Here is a 22,040-nt window from a genome sequence, read left to right on the forward strand (position 1 = left end):
GAGGTATGCGTAGGAGAGGCAGGCAGTAACCTTGGGCAACTGTTTCCAATGCCCAAGCATCTGACGTGATAGCCTGCCATTCCGCCATATGTTGAGTCAACCTGCCTCCTACAGGTGTCCTGTGAGGGAAGTCCTCAGAGTGGTTTTGGGGTGGCTGATGCAGATGCTGATGGTAAAGAGGCACCTGCTGTTGCTGCGGCTTTTGAATATCTACCCCGTCCACCTCGGGTAGTTCTTCTTTGTCCCCTTTGAGCCGGTCGTCCTCTACCTCTTCCGAATGCGGACTAGAAGCGAAAGGACTTGCCCCTCGCAGAGGTTCCTGTGGGACGAAAAGGTATCTGACGGATTGCAGCGCCTAGGGATTTTGCTGCTGCTTTTGAAGTTTGCAGTTTCTCTAAACTGTCATCCGCCTTCTTCCCGAACAAAGAAGAGCCATCGAATGGCATGTTCAAGAGCCTGGCTTGCACATCTGGGGCAAAACCAGACTTTCTCAACCAAGCGAATCTCCTGGTTGTCTGGAGGGATTCGCACATAGCGTCTTTACCGTTCTGTATGATATTCAGGAACGCCTCCCTTTCTTCTCCCTCCGGGATGCAGTCAGCCGCTGTAGAAGCACACTCCCAAAGTGTATGGCTGAATCTAGCAAGGGTGCAAGTAGCATTAAACGATTTTAACGCCATGCTACATGCCGAAACAACTTTCTTTGCCATAGCATCATATTTTTTATCGTCCCTGTCCTGTGGGACGGTAGGGTAAGCAGTCTTGACATCAGTAGAAGATGCTGCCTGTACCACCAGACTTTCTGGGGATGGGTGTTTTGACAAAAACTCCAGGTCTGCAGAAGATACCCTGTATTTTGTAGACAGTTTTTTATTTACTGCCGGGACGACATCTGGGGTTTCCCAGTTCGTCATAATCTTCCTCTGAAGAGCTTTATGAAAGGGCACTACAGGATCCTCCTGTGGGCCTTTGTCAAGAATATCCGTGAGGTCATCTTGTTGGAAAGACTGAAGGTGCAGACCACCCCATAAACTCTGTGATCCTGGCCATTAAGGCTCTATAGGGGGTTTCAGCATGCTCCCCCGGGTCTGGCCTAGCAAACTCCACCTCAGGGGAAGTGTCTAACCCACTTGCCTCATGTAAGGAATCATGAAGATCCTTTCACCTGCGTTCTTCAGAGGATAACTCCTCTCTACTGGGGTTGCAGGTCCCTGCAACTCAAATGTGTCTTCCTGTTCAGACAATTCACCCTCTTCCATAATTGAGGACATAGTTCTCAATTGTTCTGAACTCATAAAGGGTGTAAACCCCATCTCCAAGACAGAGGGTGCCAAACTTGTCATAATCGGCCTCGAAAACGTCGATGTCGACGACGCCGAAGGCTTCGGGCTTGGCGTCGAAAACAAAGGCGGAGGCCTCGATGACCTCGACAGAATTGGGATTCTGCTCGAGGAAGTCGACAACCTCGACGCCATCGTCATCGAGGACCTGGGGATAGCCACTGGGTGTGTCGTAACCATGACTTTTCTTGGCGTCGACGCCGGTGTCAAAGATGGCGTCGAGTCGACAGACCCGTGTGTCGAAGGTCCCTTCGACAACGGCGTTGAAGACACCGACCTCGGCGTCGACGGAACCTTCGTCGACGGAACCTTCGAAGAAGGTTTTGAGGTCATAGCCTTACTCGAGGGTTCGAGACGCGCTCGAGAAGCTTCCTTCGCCGGGTACTGCGACTTGCAGCGTTTTTGACCTTCGGGTCTTTCGACCAGAGCATCGCTCTCGGCAGTCTCCAAGGGGGTCAAGGCCGCTTTCTCGAAGACACACATCATATTTTTGCGGAATTCCTCCCATTCAGCCCGGGAACTATGTTTCGTGGGGCAAAGGATTCTCTTTGGAGAAACAGAGGAAGAGGAAGACGGAGAAGGGGATCTTCGACGTCTCCTCTTCGAGTGCTTCGATCTCGAGGAGTGATGGGACCCACTCCGAGACCTGGAGCGCGAATGGTGACGAGGAGACGAATGTCTCGACTTCGTCGAGGAAGAAGCAGCTTTAAAAGTCTTAACTTTCTCCAGCTTCCCCCTACGCTCCTTCAGGGCCTTAGCTGTCATGGACATACAGTCCTCGCACTCCGAACAATGGTGTTCAGCTCCCAAACACCACAGACAAACTCTGAGGGTCAGTCAGCGACATCTTTTTCCCACAATCTCGGCATTTTTTGAAGCCGGACCGAGGAGTTGTCGGTTCCGACGAAGAAGCCATCGAGTACGGATCGAATATCTCGAGGTAAATAGGATTAACCTGACAAAACTGAGCAACGGTATTCCGAGGCACTGAGTAAGAGCGGAAAAACGGAACTGAGCAACGGACGCTGCGCGCGGCCTTTATAGGCAGGATGACGTCGATACGGCGGCTGTCGAGGGACATCGACGCGCAGCGCCCTCTAGAGAAAACTTTTCTGACGCCAGCGGAGCTGGAAGGAGATATCTAAGATAAGGAATACATCGGAGGACACAATCCCTTCGAACACACGAACACACACACGAACACACACACGAACACACACACACACACACACACACACACACACACACACAAATCGTATTTCTGATGCTTGTATCTGCTTAGTTTCACATACTGTGCATAGGCCGACGTCTAGTAGAAGCTAGGGTGTATAACAGTGCTTTTCGAAACTCGATACTATCCCTAGTGTGACGTCCACTGTACCCATGGTCCTTCACGCGTCGAGGTCCCTCAGATTATTTTGTTTCTCACAGGAGTTAGCATGAAGTATACGCGAGTACAGGTGTATTAAAGCAGATATGATCAGATAAAGCTCATATAAACATCCATGCATCTTCTCTCCAAGGAGAGGAAGGGTGGGCGCATGTGCATCTAAGCAGATACAAGCATCAGAAATACGATTACAGTGAGTAATGTATCCCTTCCGAGGCTTGTGGAATCTGCTTACATCATATGCTGTGCATAGATTAGCAAGCAGTGTTAGGAGAAAGTGGTGGGTAGTGAGAAGGTCCTGCGACAAATAGATGTTTTAGAACCACTTGTCCCACCTGTGTATCTGCTTTGGAATGAGTGTCAATGCAGTAGTGCCGAGTGATCGTGTGTACTGAGCTCCATGTAGCTGCTTTGCAAATGGTGTCCAGCTGGGCGTTCTCGATAAAGGCCAAAGTAGCTCCTGTACCCCTTGTGGAGTGAGCTGTTGGTACGAAAGGCAGTGTTTTGCTTGATAATGAGTAACAGAGCTGTATGCATCCTACTATCCATTTGGAGATTGCATTCTTTGAAACAGATTCTCCTTCGTCCACCAGCAAAGGTTTTGTACAAGTGTTTGGCGAAACGACCACTAGATCATCCCACTGACCGCTTGCCTGAAACCACTGTTTCGCCAACCACTCCTGCATGGGGCGCATGTGCAAATGTGTGTGTGGGACCAGGTAAATGCAAGATGCCATCATGCTTAGCAAACACATAGTTTTGCTTACGCTTATCTCGTGACCGGCCCGATACTGAGGTATTTGCAGCAACATGTTTTGGACTCTTTCCTTCGATAGAAAGACTAACCCCCTGGCTGTGTTTATAACAGCTCTTAGGAACTGTTTGGTTGTGTTTGGTACAAGGCTTGATTTTTTCTCGTTTGTTGAGGAGCCCAATTGGAAGAGAAGGTTTATCGATCTTTGAGTGTTTTGCCTGCAAATTTGGGAAGACTCCCCTGTGATCAGCCAGTCGTCCAGGTAGGGGTACACTGGGATTGTCTCCCTGCGCAGGTGTGCTGCCACCAACGCCAGTACCTTGGTGAATACCCTTGGGGAGGATGCTATGCCGAAGGGTAGCACTTTGAATTGGTAGTGCTGGTTCGCTGTCTTGAAACGCAAAAATCTTCTGTTGCCTGGGAACATGTAAATATGAAAATAGGCATCTTTCACATTTAATGTTGCCAAGTAGTGCCCACGCTTTAGCAGTGGGAACACTTGTAGCGTTGTCATGCCGAATTTTTGGGGCTTGACATAGGTGTCTGCAGGGCGTAGGTCTAATACTGGGCGCATTGTTAGATCTTTCTTTGGCACAAGGAAGTAAGTTGAATAGATACCCTTGTTTACCTGGTTTAACTTGACTATTTCGATGGCGTCCTTGAGTAACAGCGTTGCAACCTCCTCCAGGAGGATGCGTTGCTCCCTCTTTGGTGGTTGGGTTTTGACGTGGGGATGATTTGAGGGTTGCTGAAGTAGTTCCACGCAATAACCGCCTGCTACGGTTGATAGCACCCACTTGTCCGAGGTGATTCCCTCCCATGCGTGGGTGTAGTATGTTATTCTCCCTCCGACTGGAGAGGCATGGGAGAGGACCTGGAGCGGATGGTCATTGTTTAGGAGGTGTAGCTCCACCTCTGGAAGTGTAGGACCTCCCATGGCCAAGAGATCTGCGCTGGCCTCTTTGGAAACCCTGCAAATCCTGTCCCTGATTGTTTCCCCAGGATGAGCCATGGCTTTGTCCATAACTGGAACCCCTTTGTGAGTTTTGGCCTGAAAAGTGACAAAAATTACCCCCCACCCCCTTTGGCCTGGTGGTCTAGTAGTTAATTGGACTAGGGATTTGAGTGTGTCATATTCCTCTTTGGCAGAGTGTAGAGCATCCTCAACGGCTTTCCCAAACAGAACATAAGGCTCTATTGGCATGTTTAATTGCGCGGCCTGAGTTTCCAGTTTGAAACCAGACTAGCGAAGCCATGAATGGCGTTTCAATATTGTTCCCTCTGCGATGATTCGGCCTGCATTATCTGCGGCATCCAAATTGTTTTTCAGGATGTAGCTTGATACTGCCTTCCCCTCCGCTACTGCGAGGGAGAGTTGTGACTTGAGGGGTTCAGGTGCTGATGCCATTAGAGCTGCAACCTCATCCCACTTATGGCAGTTATAACTCGCCAATAACATGGTGTTAGCAATCCTTGTCTGGAAGGCTGCTGAGGTGGCCACCTTTCTCCCTATAGTATAACGTTTTTTGCTTTCTTTATCTGGGGGCGCTTCAGAGGACGCTAGCAGTGTTCCTGCCCTCTTTTGTGGGGTAGTCACTACCAATGAGTCTGGTTTAAGTTAACCCCTTTTATAGAGTGGATATGTAAATGCAGAGTGGAACATGGTTTCCATATGTGGGTTTACGGTCCTTGTTTGGCTTGGCGTCCCTAGTGATGGCTGCTTGTCCTCTGGATAAATTGGAGGAGGGGTATGAACCAGTTCATACCCCTCCTCCAATTTATCCAGAGGACAAGCAGCCATCACTAGGGACGCCAAGCCAAACAAGGACCGTAAACCCACATATGGAAACCATGTTCCACTCTGCATTTACATATCTGCATTCACAGCCTTCTTATCCCCTAAAATATCTCCACACATTCTTTATCCACCCAAGTCTCTTGGGTTTGGATTTTAAAATACTCAGCTGCTTTTAATAGCATGTCATTTAACTGGGGTTGATTGTCCACTGGTGAATCTCCCACTGGGGCATCAAGATGGTCGGGAAAGGGCATGATATAGACATCCTCCTCATCGAACTATTGATTCCCCACCACCCCCCGGGGCTCCTGCTGTTCAATGTCTGAATTATTATCATAGTGAACAAAATGCTCTGGATCTAGCTGGGGAATGAGCAAGAGGGAGTCTGGGTGTTGCCTCTTTGCTGGGGGTTGGGAGGTGGATGCAGCAGTAGTGGCTGGCGTATTCTGTAGGTTGTGTAAGGCTTTAGGATTCTTTTCAAAGAAATTAGCCATGAAGGTCATTCGGCGCATTACCCTATCAAGGTCCTCACAGGACCATTGGGTGGTGCTAGGAATGGAAGTTAAAGATGGTACAGATATGGGAGTCTAGTGTTTCTTGAGTAGGTTGCTTATTTTTAAAGCACCTGCTAGGGTACCCTCCTCTTGAGAATCCATACTCTTTTCCTTGTGAGGTGTATTACCAACTTTCTCCTTGTGGGAATGGTGAGTTTTAGTGGACTGGTGGTTCTTGGGAGGTATGATTTTTTGACGTTCACCCTTCGAGAAGTGTCTCAGGGATATGTTTCTGGACCAGTTGTGATAATTTAGAGGAACTGGAACTTTTCGCCGATTTCAACGTGGGAGTCTGATGTAGAGTCTCGGCCGGCGGGCGGTCCGAAGCTGCAGCCTCTGACGCACAACTTTAAGCCAGTGTTTTAGGCACGGCGCCCTTGTCGCGTTCTGCATGCGACTTCGGGGGCCTGTCGTGTGGCGACCTAGAGTGCCCAGAGGACAGGGAACTTGTGGACGGTCCCCTTGGTGTTGAGAATGGCGTTGTCGACTTTCGGCTGCAGGATATGTGTTTGGTGTGAGTTGCACTGCCGCCGGGTGTCGTCCCCGTAACAGTGCCACCGGCCTGTCTATTGGGGTCGGGGACTAGCACATGGGAATCGATCGGTTCGCCTTTGCCGTATGAAAAGACGGCGATGCTGCCGTTGCTGGATGCCCCCTCCATGTCCAAGGCGGCCTCGGCCTGCATGGCGTGGTGGGCCCAATGTTTGGTCTTTCGGTCCTTGTGTGTTTTAGCTTTGAAGAGCTGACAAACTTGACAATGGCCCTTGTCGTGGTCTCTTGCACACACACTGCTCGTCTTTCCACAGAAACGTTTTATTGCAACTTGGGCAGAATTTAAAAATGTTGTGTTTTCCATGGTTTAAAGGAAGGGCAGCAACGCGAAAATAGAAAGAACAAAGGAGAGAACCAAGGAGGTGTGTCAAAGCAAGGTCTTTGTTCGCCGATCGTCCTTTCCACCACCATCGAGATGTTTGTCAAAAGTCTGTGAAAAAAGGATAGAAAGAGTAACTCAAATAATGTTTCAATCTATGGCTTTAGCTGGAATAGGAACTCTGCAATTAAGCTCTGTCAATGATGGCAGAAAAAAACAATCCGAGGGACTTCGACGCGTGAGCGACCATGGGTACACAGTGGACGTCACACTAGGGATAGTATTACTGGCACGCCCTATCAACGTCCCTTTTCGAGTTTCGAAAACAACACCTGTAATACTAGACAGCTTCCACCAGATGTTGGCCTATGCACAGCATGTGATCTAAGCAGATTACACAAGCCTCAAATATATATATATATATAAGAAAGGCAGTCCCCAAACAGGTCAAGGAAGGACACAGCGAGGAAGTCTTATTTCACAAAGAATGCAGGCAGCTCCTGCGGTTGGGCCATGGTCATGCACGAAGAGTTACAATTAAGGGAGCATTAAAGTAGGTCAGAAGGCAAGCCAAGGTCATACACAGGAATACTAATAAAGTGTTCATGTTTTAGACCGGAAATTATATTTATCGGGTTGAAGAATTGCTGGGTGTTAGGGAGAATTCTCAGAAATGTGCTAATTCCCTCCACCTTAGAGACACCCAGCAACTTTGCTGGATTTTGAAGACTTGATTTTTGTTTTTACCTGGAGAGAGTGAGACCCTTTTTCCCACTTTCTCATGTATTTTAATGTGATTTTGAACTCTGTTTCTTTTGGTTGTGGAGTCAGAAACTCCATAGGCATCATCTTTTACATTGTGTCACACAGCACCTTCAGTGCAGTGACACAGGGGAGGATTTCAGATTTCCCAAAGGTTTACATACCTTCTGAGATAAACTACTGTTTCCCAGAGCAGTAAAGTGAAACTGACTTTACTTACATTTGTAACTTTCTAACCCAGCACACATTATCTTACAATAGCGTGCTGGAGGGGTTACCTAGTATCCCTTTGTCTAGCTTCACATGTACCATTTTTTATGTTACCCTTTTCTCACTGAATGGCTGGTTGCAGTGGTTTCATTTAAACTACCGTGGTGTGCATTTACCGCGTGCTGCGTTCGCAGCTGCAGTAAAGCACCCAAGGGTGCCATTTTGTCAAAAAGGTTCTGGTCTTTTTTCGCCATTTCTTTGTGGAAAGGTCCTTCTTGAAATTTACTCTGCACGCCAAACCAGATTTGGTCCCATTGTCCACTTTGCCTTTGGCGGGATTCACGAGTGAAGCCCGCCTCTGGCTCCAGGGTGACTGGGGTAGGCAGGAAGTCAGGGAGGTGCCCCAAACTCCCTGTACTTAGTCTCCTAGGAGGCCCGAATGCACTCTTTGGTGATTGGCCGGCTGTCAGGCAAGGACAGCCATCCTGCTGGGTGACTGACAGCTAGGCTGGAATGAATGGGAGAGCACTGAATAAAAGGTAAGGCTTTTGGCTTGGAAGGCAGAGCCGGCCACTGAACGAAGGAACCGAAGAAGAACTTGAAGAGGACACCTGCTGCAACTCCTAGACCGTTGGTTTGCCCGATGAAGCCCTACTGCTGTGCTGAAACTCCAAATTCGTATCGACAGAGAAGCCCCTCGAGTTGGTGGGACCAATCAACTCCAAAGTAAGCCACCAGGACATCCATCTCGGAGATGGTTGAATTTCCACAGAGTTGCTGCTGGAAACCGTATAGCCAGGGAGAGGAACACCAGATTGTGTGTGTTGCTTTTAAGTTGGCCAAGAGCTCCAGGAAGATCCTCTGGACTCCCAGGAAGCAGAACTGACTGAGCCTGAGCCCCCTCAACAGAGTGCGGGACCCCAGAAGCAAGGAAAATCCATCTCGTCAGCCAGAAACCGCAGTGTTGCTATTTGCGGTAGTCCCAAGGAGCTGAAACACCGAAGTGCCACTTGTTGGAAAGATTGCCGGTTGCGAGCAGTGACCATCCCATTGCATTGCAGGAGTCCCCAGAAGTCCTCCCTCTTGTCCCCACGACTGAGGCTCAGGAACAGTAAGAACTGCAGAGCTGCACAGGAACAGAAGGCATCTGCTGCACTTTTTCTTCAATACAAAAGGTACTACAAAGTCAGAGAATTTACCGCTCATTTTAGAATAGCTTGCATCTTCTACTACTCACAAGTCTAACCAGCTTGTGGCCCTACATTTTATTCTCCCCTTCTTCAAAGACTTCTAAAACATTGTGCAAAGACTTTTTCTACTTATCTACCAGAAGTGCTTCATCCTATATAAGACTTTTGGCCATTGACTTTGGCTTAGCCTATTATACTGAATGACTCTTCTTAGGGGATCCAAATGTATTCGCCTGCTTAAGAATAGTTGTGGTCTCTTGTTGTTCTAATAACCTTTACCTTTTACCAACTCCTAAAAGTATTCTAAATGCAAACAGTAAGGTATTAATGTCCCCAGCACCCTAGCTATTGAAGTCACCTGAGGGTGTAGGTTGTGTCTGTGGGCCATCCCAAAATGGTCTTTACTGATTTCGAAACTAAGAGTGTACAGTATTGAAGTGTATTTGTGTGTTACTTTTATATTGCTCCCTTCTGAAGTAGGGTTACTCTAACTGACAAATTAATCATTGTTTATTCAAGAAACCTTGTGTGTAAGAGTTTATTTGAATACTTGTCACTGTGAATCTCTGTGTAACTCCTACAGCTCACATTGACCCCTCTTGAAATAAGCCTGGCTACTCAGCACGCTACCAAAACTGTGTAGTACAAGCTCATACCAAAGGTTGGGTTTCCTATACCTGTAATCAGAGATGTGTGCAGTGCACTCAAAGGGTACTTCATACAAACCTTGCCTAACATTGGGGACTTTTGCTGATCTTTGCGATCCAAATCAGCTACAACATATTATTTCAGGCGATCTGCAGACTTAATTTGAACCTCTCATGGTACTAAATGAGGGCCATGATGAAGAAGACAAGGCAAGGCAGTAGTCCAGACTCTGAAACCACATGACAGTATTTATGCAGTGCAATTTGCTACTGGTTTACAATAATGCAGCCATGAGTGCCAGTGACAAAATGCCGCTGGTAATTCTACCTCTGAAAGAAAGATCTGCTAATCAGACTCACTTTAAAAAATGCTCTATGCTCCAGGGAATAGGATATTGGATTCTAGTGGTCCCAGCGCAGGGTGGGCTTGACCAGAGGGCATGTCACCGAAATGTTCCTCTGTCTGGACGAGGGAAGGGTCTTTCTCACTTCTTGGAGCCTTTTTTAGGGTTGTGAATTATTTGAAAAAAGCGTTAACTTGAATTAATGTCTTAAAATTGCCAATCTGAATGACAGGTCTATGGTATAGTAATCAACTGCTTTTAAAAGGAACAAGCACAAGAGCACGGATGGTTGTGCATAAAGCTTCATTTGTATGTCTGTTTACAGAATACCCTAGAATTTTATCGATGTTTTACTCTTCTTTTTGTCATAAAGTTGAAATGATTTTATGTTCTGTAATATTATAATTTGTATATTTGGTATTTTTTTTACTCTTTTTAATTCAGAAACAGCTTGTTGATGACATAATTTCATTCAGAATAGTAATTAGTAGGCAAGCAGATCAGAAGGCAGCTGAGGTCATTCACAGGCAGGCAAACAATTTTTGAGGAGATCTCTGAGAAACTTGTTGAGTGATGGGATGGGGACTTCCAGGTTTGTGTGTCAGAGCATTGCATGTGGATTGCGAGTGCATGTAAACACAGTTTGCTAGGTATAATCGTTCCCTGTATCACACACCCTAATGGCCTCCCCCCCTGCGTCAATGCATTCGAAACAGGGTCTGCAGAAAGATTGCTGCCCAAGACACCACTTGTGACTGTTGCAGCATTTGAGTGAGAGACGTCAATGGCCCCCAATAGGTAAGCAAGGTGTTGGAGGGCCTAGCAGATTGTGACAGTGTACAATACCAAACCAACAGTTTGCTCAGTCTGGTCAGTTTCAGAGAAACACATGTTGGAGTGAACAGTAATGTTATGATTATAATATTTATTGTGACTTAGTTTACATTGAAACTTTACACATACATTTATAAAAGGAAAATTATTATCATATAAAAAACATTATACATGTACAAATCATTATCTCATAAAACTAATATTTCTTAAGCAAACAATAATATAATTTTACATATAAACACTTCAATACTCCCAGTTTCAGCGCTCTACCGCCTATCACATATTGACTAAGGATGTGGACTACTGCACATCCAGGTCTTTAGACAAAGGAACATTAATACCTTGGAATAGTGTCTCGTTCACCTTATATAATAATGTTCCCAAGTCACAAAGGGTTTACTTGAGTTCCAGCAGTTTTAGTACAACTTCTTTTCTTTATTAGCTCCTTATATTGTTATGTCTAGGCTGACTTCAACCTTCAGCCAGATGTTGTACAGTGCCATCAATAGGCTCATACTATTGGAGTTAATACAATGAAGCCAGAATAGTTCCTCCTTTATATATTCGTAGCTATGTACAAATTTACCCAAATGGAGGTTAACAACACTCATCATTTTATGGCAGTCTGTCAATAAATGTTTAGCTGTCTCCAACAGGTCCTGTTCTTTACATAGGACACATAGCCGTAATCCTACTGCAATCTTTTCCCTTCTACCAGTGACCATTAGTGAAGGTAATTGTTCAAGCCTTAGTAGTAGAATAAAGCGTCTGAGTCTCACTGCTGGGCACAGGTTCAGGTAGCTCTGTGGTTTTTTAAAGTTGTATAATCTGTAATGGACGAACTGGTAGCTTTTTAACTCTCGGAGATGGTCGTAGTTCTCCAGCCAGTCCCAGAGCTCTATGCGTTTTCTCAGTGCCCTCTGTGCCTCCTCTGAATCCCTTCCTGCCCTTATTTGCCACCCAATATCAGCAAATAATTTGGTCATCCGTTTCTTGGTAGAACACAGAGTTTGCCTTTGACATCTTTTGACTTCTCATGGAGGGCTGCTATTAATAACCCATTCCTTGTGTTACTAATCATTTTCAGATATAGTGTGGCACGCTTTTTTTAATACTATTGCTTTCAATGAGATCAGGCCAAGTTCCAGTCTTATTATCGCCATGGGTATGCCTGGTGGTAGGCCCAGAATGGAATGCCAGAATTTCCCTTCTATCACCTGTAACCATTTCAGATCGATATCAAGGAGAGCTTCCAGAACATAGTTAATCATTGGGGATAAGACTTGTATATACAGTTGTCGTGTACCCCAAATAGTAAAAACCTCCCTGATTGATTGTAAATCTATGGAACAGGGCAGTCAGTTGTGCCACTCTAATAGAACATGACTGTTTGCATGTTCTGTAGTCACCAGCAATCTCAAATTCTATGCCCAAGTATCAATATTGTGGAGTGTAGGCAATATTCTCTATGCCTACACTGAGCTGTACACGGGTAGTATTCCTTTTGGTGTATCTCATGACCTTTGTTTTTTCCAGGTTAATCTTAAGGCCATTTTCCTCAGCATATACCCAAAGGGCGGTGGACGACCAACGTAGCCCACCGATAGTATGGTCAAATATTACTAAGTCGTCTGCGTAGGCTAGTACAGGGCAAAGGGATTCTCCTGTTTTCGGGGGACAGTTTATCACAGCACTTATGGCCGCAGGAATGTCATGGACGTATAGGTTGTATATTAAAGGAGCCGTGACACAACCTTGTTTGACCCCCTCTCCCCCTATTTTGGTAAACACTTCTTGTAGTGTGACCTTCCTGATCTAGTTTTAATTTTACTGAGGTATTCTGGTGGAGCAATCTAAGATAGTATATCAGGCCTTCTGGGCAGCCCATTAATTCTAATTTCTGCCACAGATGGCCTCTAGGAATAGAATCGAATGCCGCCGAGAAATCTATATAAAGGGCATTTAAAGGGGGCTGCCCCCCTGACCTTATCGTGACCGAAGAAGGTCCATTGCCATGATGTTATATGCCGTAGAGTAACCCTGTCTGAACCCACTTTGGAATTTGCATAATATATTTGATTGCTCCACCCAAAGCTGTAATTCTTTTAATAGAAGTGAGGCAAATAGCTTCCCTGTGGAGTATTAACATTGAAAGGAGCCTATAATTACTAGGGCCTAAGCGAGTCCCCTTTTTAAAGACAGGAATAAGGACCGCCATTGGGACAGTAATGGGCAAAAGCAAACTTGCATGTTTACAATGCTATTCAGTTGAGTGTGGCCATGCACCCTAGTTTCTTATAGAGCAAGGAGATCAGAGAAATAAATGTGGGTGCAACATATAGAAGCTTCCTTTTGTTAAGGAGTATGTGCACTTATGTGTATGGACGCATGAGAGAGTGTGCAAAAGAGTATGTGTGAAAGAATGAGTTTGAGACTGAGAAGGAGCAGGAAGGAAACATCTGAACAATACAAAATAAATACATTTGCACACGATCATGGTGCACATTTCAACCCGTACAGGGGATCATGCAAGGTAACCATATACTTTTAAACAGCGAGAAATCCCTCGAACAACAACTGCTAATAGAGTGTTTTCAAGTCCAACACACAGCCATGTATTGCTTTATTGAAACATCCTCTTATGCTTTTTGGTTTCAAAATTATTATTTTGTATAGAGAAACCTATTTCAAGACATAACCTTACAAGTTGCCAAACAATACTCACATATTGAAAAATGAGTGATTTGCGACAGTAACAACCAAAATGTTATAAAAACATTTGACATGAGATTCCCATGTCTATAGTTTAAGGAATCTGTGTAACCAAACTAGTTTCAGCTCGTATTTCAGAGATTTCTTGAGGGCTATAGAGTTTTGGTAATGAGGAACAAGGATATGTAAAATCGCCATGGTGTACACCCCACTTACTTTCTGCTCTAGTTCTCTTCTTTGAAGATGTGTGAGAGGAAGTCCTTGGGCGGCCAGTCTGCAAATTCTGGGATGGTGAGGTCCTGCTGGATAGCTCTTCTGCAACACTGGAGTTGCTGCTCCCAACACTAAAATACAAAATTGCACTGTGAGCACTGTTCCTTCAATTCATAATGCATTATACCATGCAGTGATTGCACAAATGAGCACATCTGATAAAGCATGGCCCGGATCAATGAGACGACAATACAAGAAATGACTTAAAACATAGTAAGAAGCAAAGGTACAGTTGGAATGTGGGTAGACCAGTAGAGATCATGCATGCGAGAAAGGTCAAGGGAACATTCTAGGAAGAATTGGTACAGAGAACACGTTTGAAGTAACAGTATATGTCTTCAGATGGGAATACACTGATCAACAGTAGAGAGGGACCTGGCAGGGATTTGATAGCAGAGGTGGGAAAGGGATTGTCAGTAGTAGGGGTGGGTGGAATTACTATCAACAAAGTTTGCTTCCAATTTTCTAAAGATTCACCACTTTTGGCCGAATTGGTTTCCCACCCAAACTTGAGGTTTTTCTTAACCAAAATCTTCATTTATTTGCAGAAATGCCACCCAATTAATGTGGCTCAAATGTTCCAGTATTTCGTCTAAATGTTCATAAACCGCCCAACATGTTTGGGCAGAAAAACATTCCAAAGTACAAGTTAAGCACCTTATGGGTAATGTTGGTTCTGATGGATACGACGTCTCCTTTGCATATTCCTGATATTTGAAAAGTAAAGACCCTGCAGGCTGGGACCCACAATAGTGAATCAAACCCACACGGAGCCAGCCATGATCAAGTGCCACGTGGGTGTGCCTTGCAGCTTCACTGGAAGGGACAGGGTAAAATTAGCACTGCATGCCCATAGCCCAACAGTTTTCTGGATACATCCCACGACAAGTAGGCTGGGATCATTCTAGGGTGACTGAGCAGAGGAAGGCATGCAGATGAGGAATCTGAAGCAGAGACATTGTAGCATCAGAGACAATGCCGTGATGTATGGAACTTGTTTTTCCAATGGATACTTTTGCCTTTGATTTTAATTCCTCTGCAAGGAGTCTCTCGTCCTCAACACCCAAGCCATCACATCGCCGCCCCCGTGACACCTGACTTGCTAAATGCCATCAATCCTTGGATCCGAATCCAGGAAGTAATGCTTTGGAAATGTATGCCGTCAACTAAGCAATTTCCCTGCAAATCTCCTGAATTGTGACTCCCTCATGAAAGCGGTCTTGGCTTCACGGCTCCTGGTTGAGAATGTATCAATTGACTTTGGCAGAGTTCTGTGCACTGACTCTTAGCAGATTCTGGTGCATACTACAACCCATCTGGAAATGGTCTGTCTGGTCGCAGCCATCTCCTTGGATGCGTGACAACAGACCACAAACAACTGTCTATCAATACAGTACCCAGACATGGCATAGTGTCCTTTTAGGATCAATTCTGGGCAACTTCTCCTTTGCTCTGGATGAGCGAGAAGGTGGAAAGTAAGCTGGAAGCTGTTTGGGTTGGTCAATATGGAATTCCCTGATCACCTGGAGCACAAAAGAATGCTTTAAAAAGCGTCACTAGTCAGAAGAAATTGTGATGGACCCACTAGCAGACAAGCCGCCATCAAGTTCATTCACCTGCCTGGTCGACATGATGGCCTCTACCAAGGCAGCCATTAAGATGAGGAAATTGAAGTTGCAGCTGCGCAGGGTGGAGTGGTCACCTGAGCCTAGACTACATTCAGGTCCCATTGTACCTAGATGTAAGGCACAGAGGTAAAGCACAGGTGGGTAGCAAATCACCAACTCTTGCATGGATTGCACCATAATTGCAATCTCAAAGAAGGAGCTACGTTCAGGTCTTAGCATAAAGATGTAAAGCACAGCTAGACATCCCATTAGTGGATATCTGCAGCCCTTCCTTCACCGATAACAGTGAGAAGTCCAAGATCGTAGCCAGGGAAGCCAAGATAGTGTCAATCCCCTAACCACACACCTGAAAAAGCACAGCCACCTTCACTAATCAAGCTTTCACATACTCTGCCTTCTTGCTCACACCATGCGGACCAACACACCATACAAGTAGGTCATGGCCCTGGACCCTCAGACGTTCATCCGGTGCAAAGCATGCAATGTAAGACTGCCCTGGTCAGGGTGCAATATTCCTGCGACTCCTTAATTACACATACCAGGAAAAACTAGGATCCTCCAGACACTCCACTGGTCAGGATGCTTAGGTATGCATACTTAACCCCTCAGCAGGGCCACCTTAGGCCTCAAAGATAATTGACCCTCTGTAACCTGTGACTCTCTTCAACACCATCTGCAACAGGGGAAACTGAGGAAACCCACAATGTATTTCTTATATAGCACTAGACATCCATAGGTCTTAGAGCGCTCAAATAACAGAAGACATTATTATCCCACAAAGTGGTACTCATTTTACCGACCTCGGAAGGATGAAAGAAGATTCACGAGCAGCAACTCCACATCCGAAAGATGTGATCCACCTCCTCCCGCCAACAGCATCTGCCCTCACGTTGCTCTCGACAACCAGATGAAAACCCTATACTAGATATCCCTAGAAATCTAAGGAGCATACTCTATCACACTTATTCACATAGTGCATTTATTCACATAGTAGGTATTTATATTAGGACAATCACTAAATCGCCACATATCTGTGGTTGAAGTATTGCAAAGCCAGGTAGATTGCTCTTGTTTTCAAAAGATTTGATATGTGGTGAACCAGAAGGAGTCGGACAAGGTACTGACATGGTTCAAGGGTGTTTATTAAAAGTAAAAAGAAAACACCTAGCTAGCCCCATCGCTATGAGGAAAGTTCCCTACCTAATGAAACTAAAATGAAGAGTGCACGTCACAGCCCAAAAATAAAGAGTTCCCTGTCTGAACCCTAACTGGCCCTACCACTTTAGAAAACCAAACAAAAAGGAGACCAGGACAACGGCCTCTGCCTTGGACTTCTGTCTGGCCCAACACTTGGATTCCTTTTCTTCAGGATACAGGTTTTAAGGTTCTCGCAAAGTTTTTCAAAGTTCTAGCAAAGATCAACAACTCCTTATAATACAGTTCTCAGGCTTCTCTATACGCTGTGGATGCCAACTTTTCATAGTCCCCATAAGGCTTCCTGTTCCTTAGGAGAAAAAAGGTCCCCCCTTGGTGTATGACAGTGTCCTTGTCTTGATTTTATATTTTCAAACCCTCCAGGTTCGCTCTCATCCCAATTTTACACCTTATATTTCAGGTCTCTTGGACTCACCAAGGACTTCTGGCCCTACGTCAGGTTTGCTCTAGCAGGGCCTCGGTATGGCTTCTTTCTGCTGGTGTTTTCCAGGTGCCTGTAACCCTGGTGGCTTCTCCAGCCTTGAGTGCCGATGTCTTTCTGTTTCCCAGGGCGTCCCAATGCCCTCTGGCCCACTGATAGGTTTGCTTTGTCTCTATTCGAATTTATCTGGTTCCCAAAACCGTTCCGGCTTTCCTAGCGTTGAATCACAATATTAACTCTTCTCCACAACATTACCGTTTCCGGAGTGTTGGCTTGCCTTCCGCTGCTCAGCTCGGCCGTGATTAAACTTCTCATGCAGAGTTCGGGGTTCCGGGCTCTCATTTGCAATCTGGTCTCAATATTGGTTACCAGGCCCCCAGGCCCACCACAGCTTCCTTGTGGTCGCACTACCATCTCCCTCTCTTCTCGGTCGGTCAGGATTCCGGCGTCTTAAGAACGATTTGTTTGCTATTCACGCTACCACCGGCTACGCAGTCTAGCTTGGCTTTGCCCCTCCAGGACGTCTTCCCGTCAGATCGCCTCTGCATAGGATTCTCTCCTCCCAATTCACAGTTCCTCAGTTTTATATATGTCATTACAAACATATGGAGAGTGTCGTTCAACTCCATTGGTCAAGTGGAATCCAGCATTACCTGAAGCAAAAGAGATTGAAGAAATGTCACTATTTGGTAAAAACCAAAACGGGGCTAACTGTCTTTCTGATTCCCAGGTAGGCGGATAGCAGATTTCGGGATCGGGAGTACCTTATCAGAATCAGAGTCCTTGTCCCCGAGAGGGAGCGACTCCCAGTGAGGTACAACTTGCCCAGACACTTTGGGAGGGGTCTTGCTTACCAGGCTCACCTCCCAAGCCTCAGAGGGGGTGACTCCCCTCTGGGGAGAACAAATAAGTTACTTAAGTGCAACTCCTGTTCTCCAGCATTGGTATCTTTCATGGATTCACATGCTGATTAAATAATACCTGTCATGCTGGGAACCCTCAGTAATATTAAAGCAGTTTACCTTTACATTTTTTACACTGCTTGTTACTTAAGTGTTCTATTAGAGTCATTTTGGGTCATGCTACCCACAGCCAATTAGACTGCACCCCTTAGCTACACCCCAGATGGCCATCTTCAGATTTGGTAGCAAACATAATATGGCAGTATGAGCCAAGAAGAGCCAGAGAGGGATAGGCGGGAGGGTTGCACATGAAAGACACCAATGCTGAAGAACAGGAGTTACAGGTAAGTAACTCATTCCTTCTTCAGCATTGGATCTTTCATGGATCCACATGCTGTTTGAATAGGATTATACAGCAGTATATATACACAATCAAAACGGGTGGAGGCACAGCTCAACAGAAGTAACCAACTCACCCCTGAAACACTCACCTCATGCGAATAGGTTGCGAAGCACTGTATGGTCGGCTCGGGACTCCTCCCTGCAATCCCTATTGACGCAACAGAACCTTGTGAAGGTATGCAGAAACACCTGCGTGGCTACCTTGCAAATGTCAAGTAGGAGAACACCGGACAGGAACACCATAGTACAAGCACGGCCCCATGGGAAATGCATGCCGACAACCATCTTGCAATGGAAGAATTCAAAAGGGTATTGCCCTTGCCGAAAGGTCTGAAAGCAAAAAACAATTGTGATAACTTTCAAAACGCCTTAGTGCGAGAAGTTGAGGGCTCGGACGACATCCAGGGAATGTAAGGATCGCTCCCCTGGAGACGAAGGAAAGCCCAAGAACTCTGGCAGAATCAAGGGTTCATTAAGGTGGAATGCAGAAAGGGCTGTCAGCATGAAAGAAGGGTTTGTACGAAGAACCACCTTAGACTGATGAAATCAAGTAGAGTCTTGCAGGAGAAGGACTGCAGTTCACCCACCTATCTGGCAGAATTAAAGGCAACCAGGAATGCTGTTTTCCAGGAGAGAGACTTTAAGGAGACTGTGTAGAGGCTCAAAAGGATGGCCCATTAACTTCAGAGAGGACCCTGTTGTGTTCGCAAGCTGGAGCAGGAGCTCGGACATGTGGAAAGGTGCAAAAGAGTCTATTGAGGAATTCATTCACCAACCTGAGAGACCAAAGGGAAGGTGTACACATGAGGCATGCGTGTAGCGTGAAATGTCTTCTAAATACACTTTGATAGAAGAGTGTGCTCAACCAGTATTTGCTAAAGACAAGAGGTATGGTAAAATGTGTGCAGCCTGAACTTGTAATGATTCCAGGTGTTGAGTTGCACACCATATAGTAAAGCACTTCCATTTGCTTCTGTAGCAGGACAAAGAAGATGGAGCTCATGCTTTGGCCAAGATATTTCTGCAGTCTGGAAGTAGCAGTATGTTTCGAATTCTAGGGCTGCAGGAGCCAGGTCACCTCTGGAGAGAAGGTTGGCGAACGGGGGCAACCTGATGCAGGGAGCCACCAACAAGGCAAGCAGGTCTGGGTACCAAATTTGCTGTGACCAAGCCGTTGCCACAAGGATCATCATGCAGAGGTTCGGTTTGAGTGTACTGAGAACTCCAGGTAGCAGAGGTATCGGGGGTAGGGGGGTGTAAAGGTGCGATGCTGGAAATGGATTGGAGGGACAGGGCCTCCATATCCTTGTTCTTTATTGCTTTATCATGTATGTCTGTCTTGTTTCTCGCGCAGGAGTTCATGTGGGACTCCTGGCAGTTGCGGTTCTTCCTCTTTTAGATCGTGGTGAGCAGACCCTTGGGATATCCTTATGGCACCCATTGGTAGGGGTACAACCCTGTACTCCGAGTGTATGTTTTTGGGCACCTGTGTGTGGCCCACAGAGCAGGGTATGAGCAGGTGACAGCTCTGTGCTGAATTGACAGGTGCTCTGAGTATCCTCCATTTTGGGATGCCTTGTCATTGGAATCCGTTGATTCCTGATAGGAAACAAGATGGCCCATGTGGCCACTTGCTTTCTATCGCCTGTTAACTTATTTTCCCAAAGTCCCGGGAAGCCCTGACTCTGTCCCTTCCCCCTGACTGGCTGTTGGGTGGAAGTTCCATATATGGTGTTGTGGGGAAGTCCAGGCCAGACTGGCTGGAGCCTTTCCAATGACTGTATGTTGCGAGTACGCCCGTGGGGTGGGACCTGGGTGAATGTAGTGTGTGATGAATAGACATTTCTTGTTATGGGTGTCTATTATCTGGTGGCTGACACAATGACTGAGACAGCCCTGCCGAAAACTGGTATGAATGCAGTGTGTAGTGCTGAATGGCAGAGTGCTTGTCCGAATCCACATTCCATGTTGTGAGTGTCTGGAAGGAGAAGAATGGCCTGAATGCACTGTGGGCCTGATTGGCTGCCTGACTGCCTGAATGCCCTTCTGAATGATTGGTTGCCCGAGTGTGACCCAGCAGAATGAATGGGAGATCAACAGTATATCTTAGGGCCTCTCACTGATGGAAATCGTTCAGAAGCTGAAGTTGATACTTAATGCTTAACCTTGAAGCCCGCTGGAAGAAGAAGAATTCCTGCTGCTGTCCTTTCGCTAACCTGAAAGCTGCGTTACTGTCAAGGAACTGATCCAAGAGAGGCCCTGGCTAGGAAACCTGTTCCCGAGCTACGAGGGACCATCGTGCACCAGCTGATCTTTAGCAACGCTCCCTGGATGTTACGCTCACCTGGTATCCACGGGGACGCCACCCAGCCCTAGTTGGATGATTTGCACTCTTGAACCCTCTCCCGGTCCCTTGGTAAGGCCTCTGGTTAAAGATGGGTCTGAAATATAGGAGAGCTGGATTCAATACCAGATTGTCTTTATGTTTTCCCACCTCCCTTGGACTCAACTCCTTCCTCCCCCTAGGGCCCTCTCCTCACCTTAATATTGTAGAAGGTGGATTCTCTGTCCTGCTCCTCATGGCAGGGGCGCGTAGATGTGGGGGGCGAGCAGCAACCAAGTTACTTCACTGGTGCAAGCCCCCCCTGTGGGAATCCAGGCCTGCTGCGACTCCGTAGGTTTGCTGCTTTACAGTCTTTATATGCAGTTCTTATGTTCCTCTTAGTTCGAATAATAATGTATCGCTTCTTTCTTTTTAGGTATGGAAAGGTATTTTGGAGTGGTCATGCAGTTTGAAGATGAGCATGGGCCGGTAGGTGAAAGCGCGGTGTGCGCGATGCTGTCCGGCGTGTAATGCGCGATGCGTGGTGCTGTTTCACCTTTTATATTGCTAGCCTGTGTCTTTTCTCTCTCCTTGCAGGTTGCGATGTTCCTCGCCGAGTGCCGTAATGTTCCAGCAATGATACTGACCAGGAGATGAATATCCAAGTAAGAATTGTGTGGCTTTCTTCATTCGGAAGGAAACGTGAGTAAACGCTTACTAATGCTGTCTTCTTTCTCCTCTTTCCAGGTTATGGTATTCCAGGATGCATGTGGTGCCGGATGATGGAGTTCATACCTTCAGGTGAGTGGAACTGAAGTCGGCGATGGATTGAAGACAGGATACTGTTCCAGGTAAGTTTCGTAGTGTTCTTTCTCTCTCTTCAAGTCCTTGGTTTCAGGTAAGCTGGCATCAAAGAACTGGACACGGTGAGCGCTACGCTGCCCACAGCAAAATAACGCAAAGCATGTTCTGCTGTTTGGGTGTGGTCTAAATAGTCTCAGGTAAAGTAGTCCAGGTAAAATAGTCCCAGGCCTGCCACACCCAAAGTAGTCCAGGAAAAGAAGTCCCAGGCCTGCCACACCCAAAAGACTAGACCACATAGCTCAGCTCCTTGTAACTGAGCTATGTCTGTGCCTCCATGTTGGCTGAACCCCCCCCCCCACAAGTTAAATAGTCCCAAGTAAATAGTCCCATTCTAATGTTGGTCTTCATGATGGTTATGAGCCTGGCGCCAAAGCCGCCAGCACTGACTCCAAGAGAGTCTTGGATGAGGTTTTAAGGCCTTTGATCTGGCCCTAACTGGACGGCTGACTTGCCAGTGAGGGACAGGGGTCATGACAGCGGACGTCAGACCCTCAAAAGGCTGACCGGAGACGAGGACCGTTACGGAATCACGAAGTGAAGCGCCCAGACGTTAAAGTCCATCACCGTCGACGACTGGAGCTGCAGTGCTCCTTTGCCTAAGAACAT

At 46.4% G+C, this 22,040-nt stretch overlaps 1 protein-coding gene across 3 annotated transcripts in view; it reads right to left on the reverse strand.

Annotated features, from left to right (window-relative positions):
- CEP350 (centrosomal protein 350) overlaps positions 1-22,040 on the reverse strand; it is a 2,433,119-nt gene that overhangs the window by 1,729,502 nt on the left and 681,577 nt on the right. For all 3 annotated transcript variants that reach the window (XM_069641456.1, XM_069641455.1, XM_069641457.1), the window contains one exon: positions 13,623-13,750. In XM_069641456.1, coding sequence (XP_069497557.1) covers positions 13,623-13,750 — 128 coding nt within the window. The remainder of the gene's footprint in view (positions 1-13,622; positions 13,751-22,040) is intronic.

Source organism: Ambystoma mexicanum, chromosome 1q (assembly GCF_040938575.1).
Source record: "Ambystoma mexicanum isolate Mex_15411 chromosome 1q, UKY_AmexF1_1, whole genome shotgun sequence".
Lineage (NCBI taxonomy): Eukaryota > Metazoa > Chordata > Amphibia > Caudata > Ambystomatidae > Ambystoma > Ambystoma mexicanum.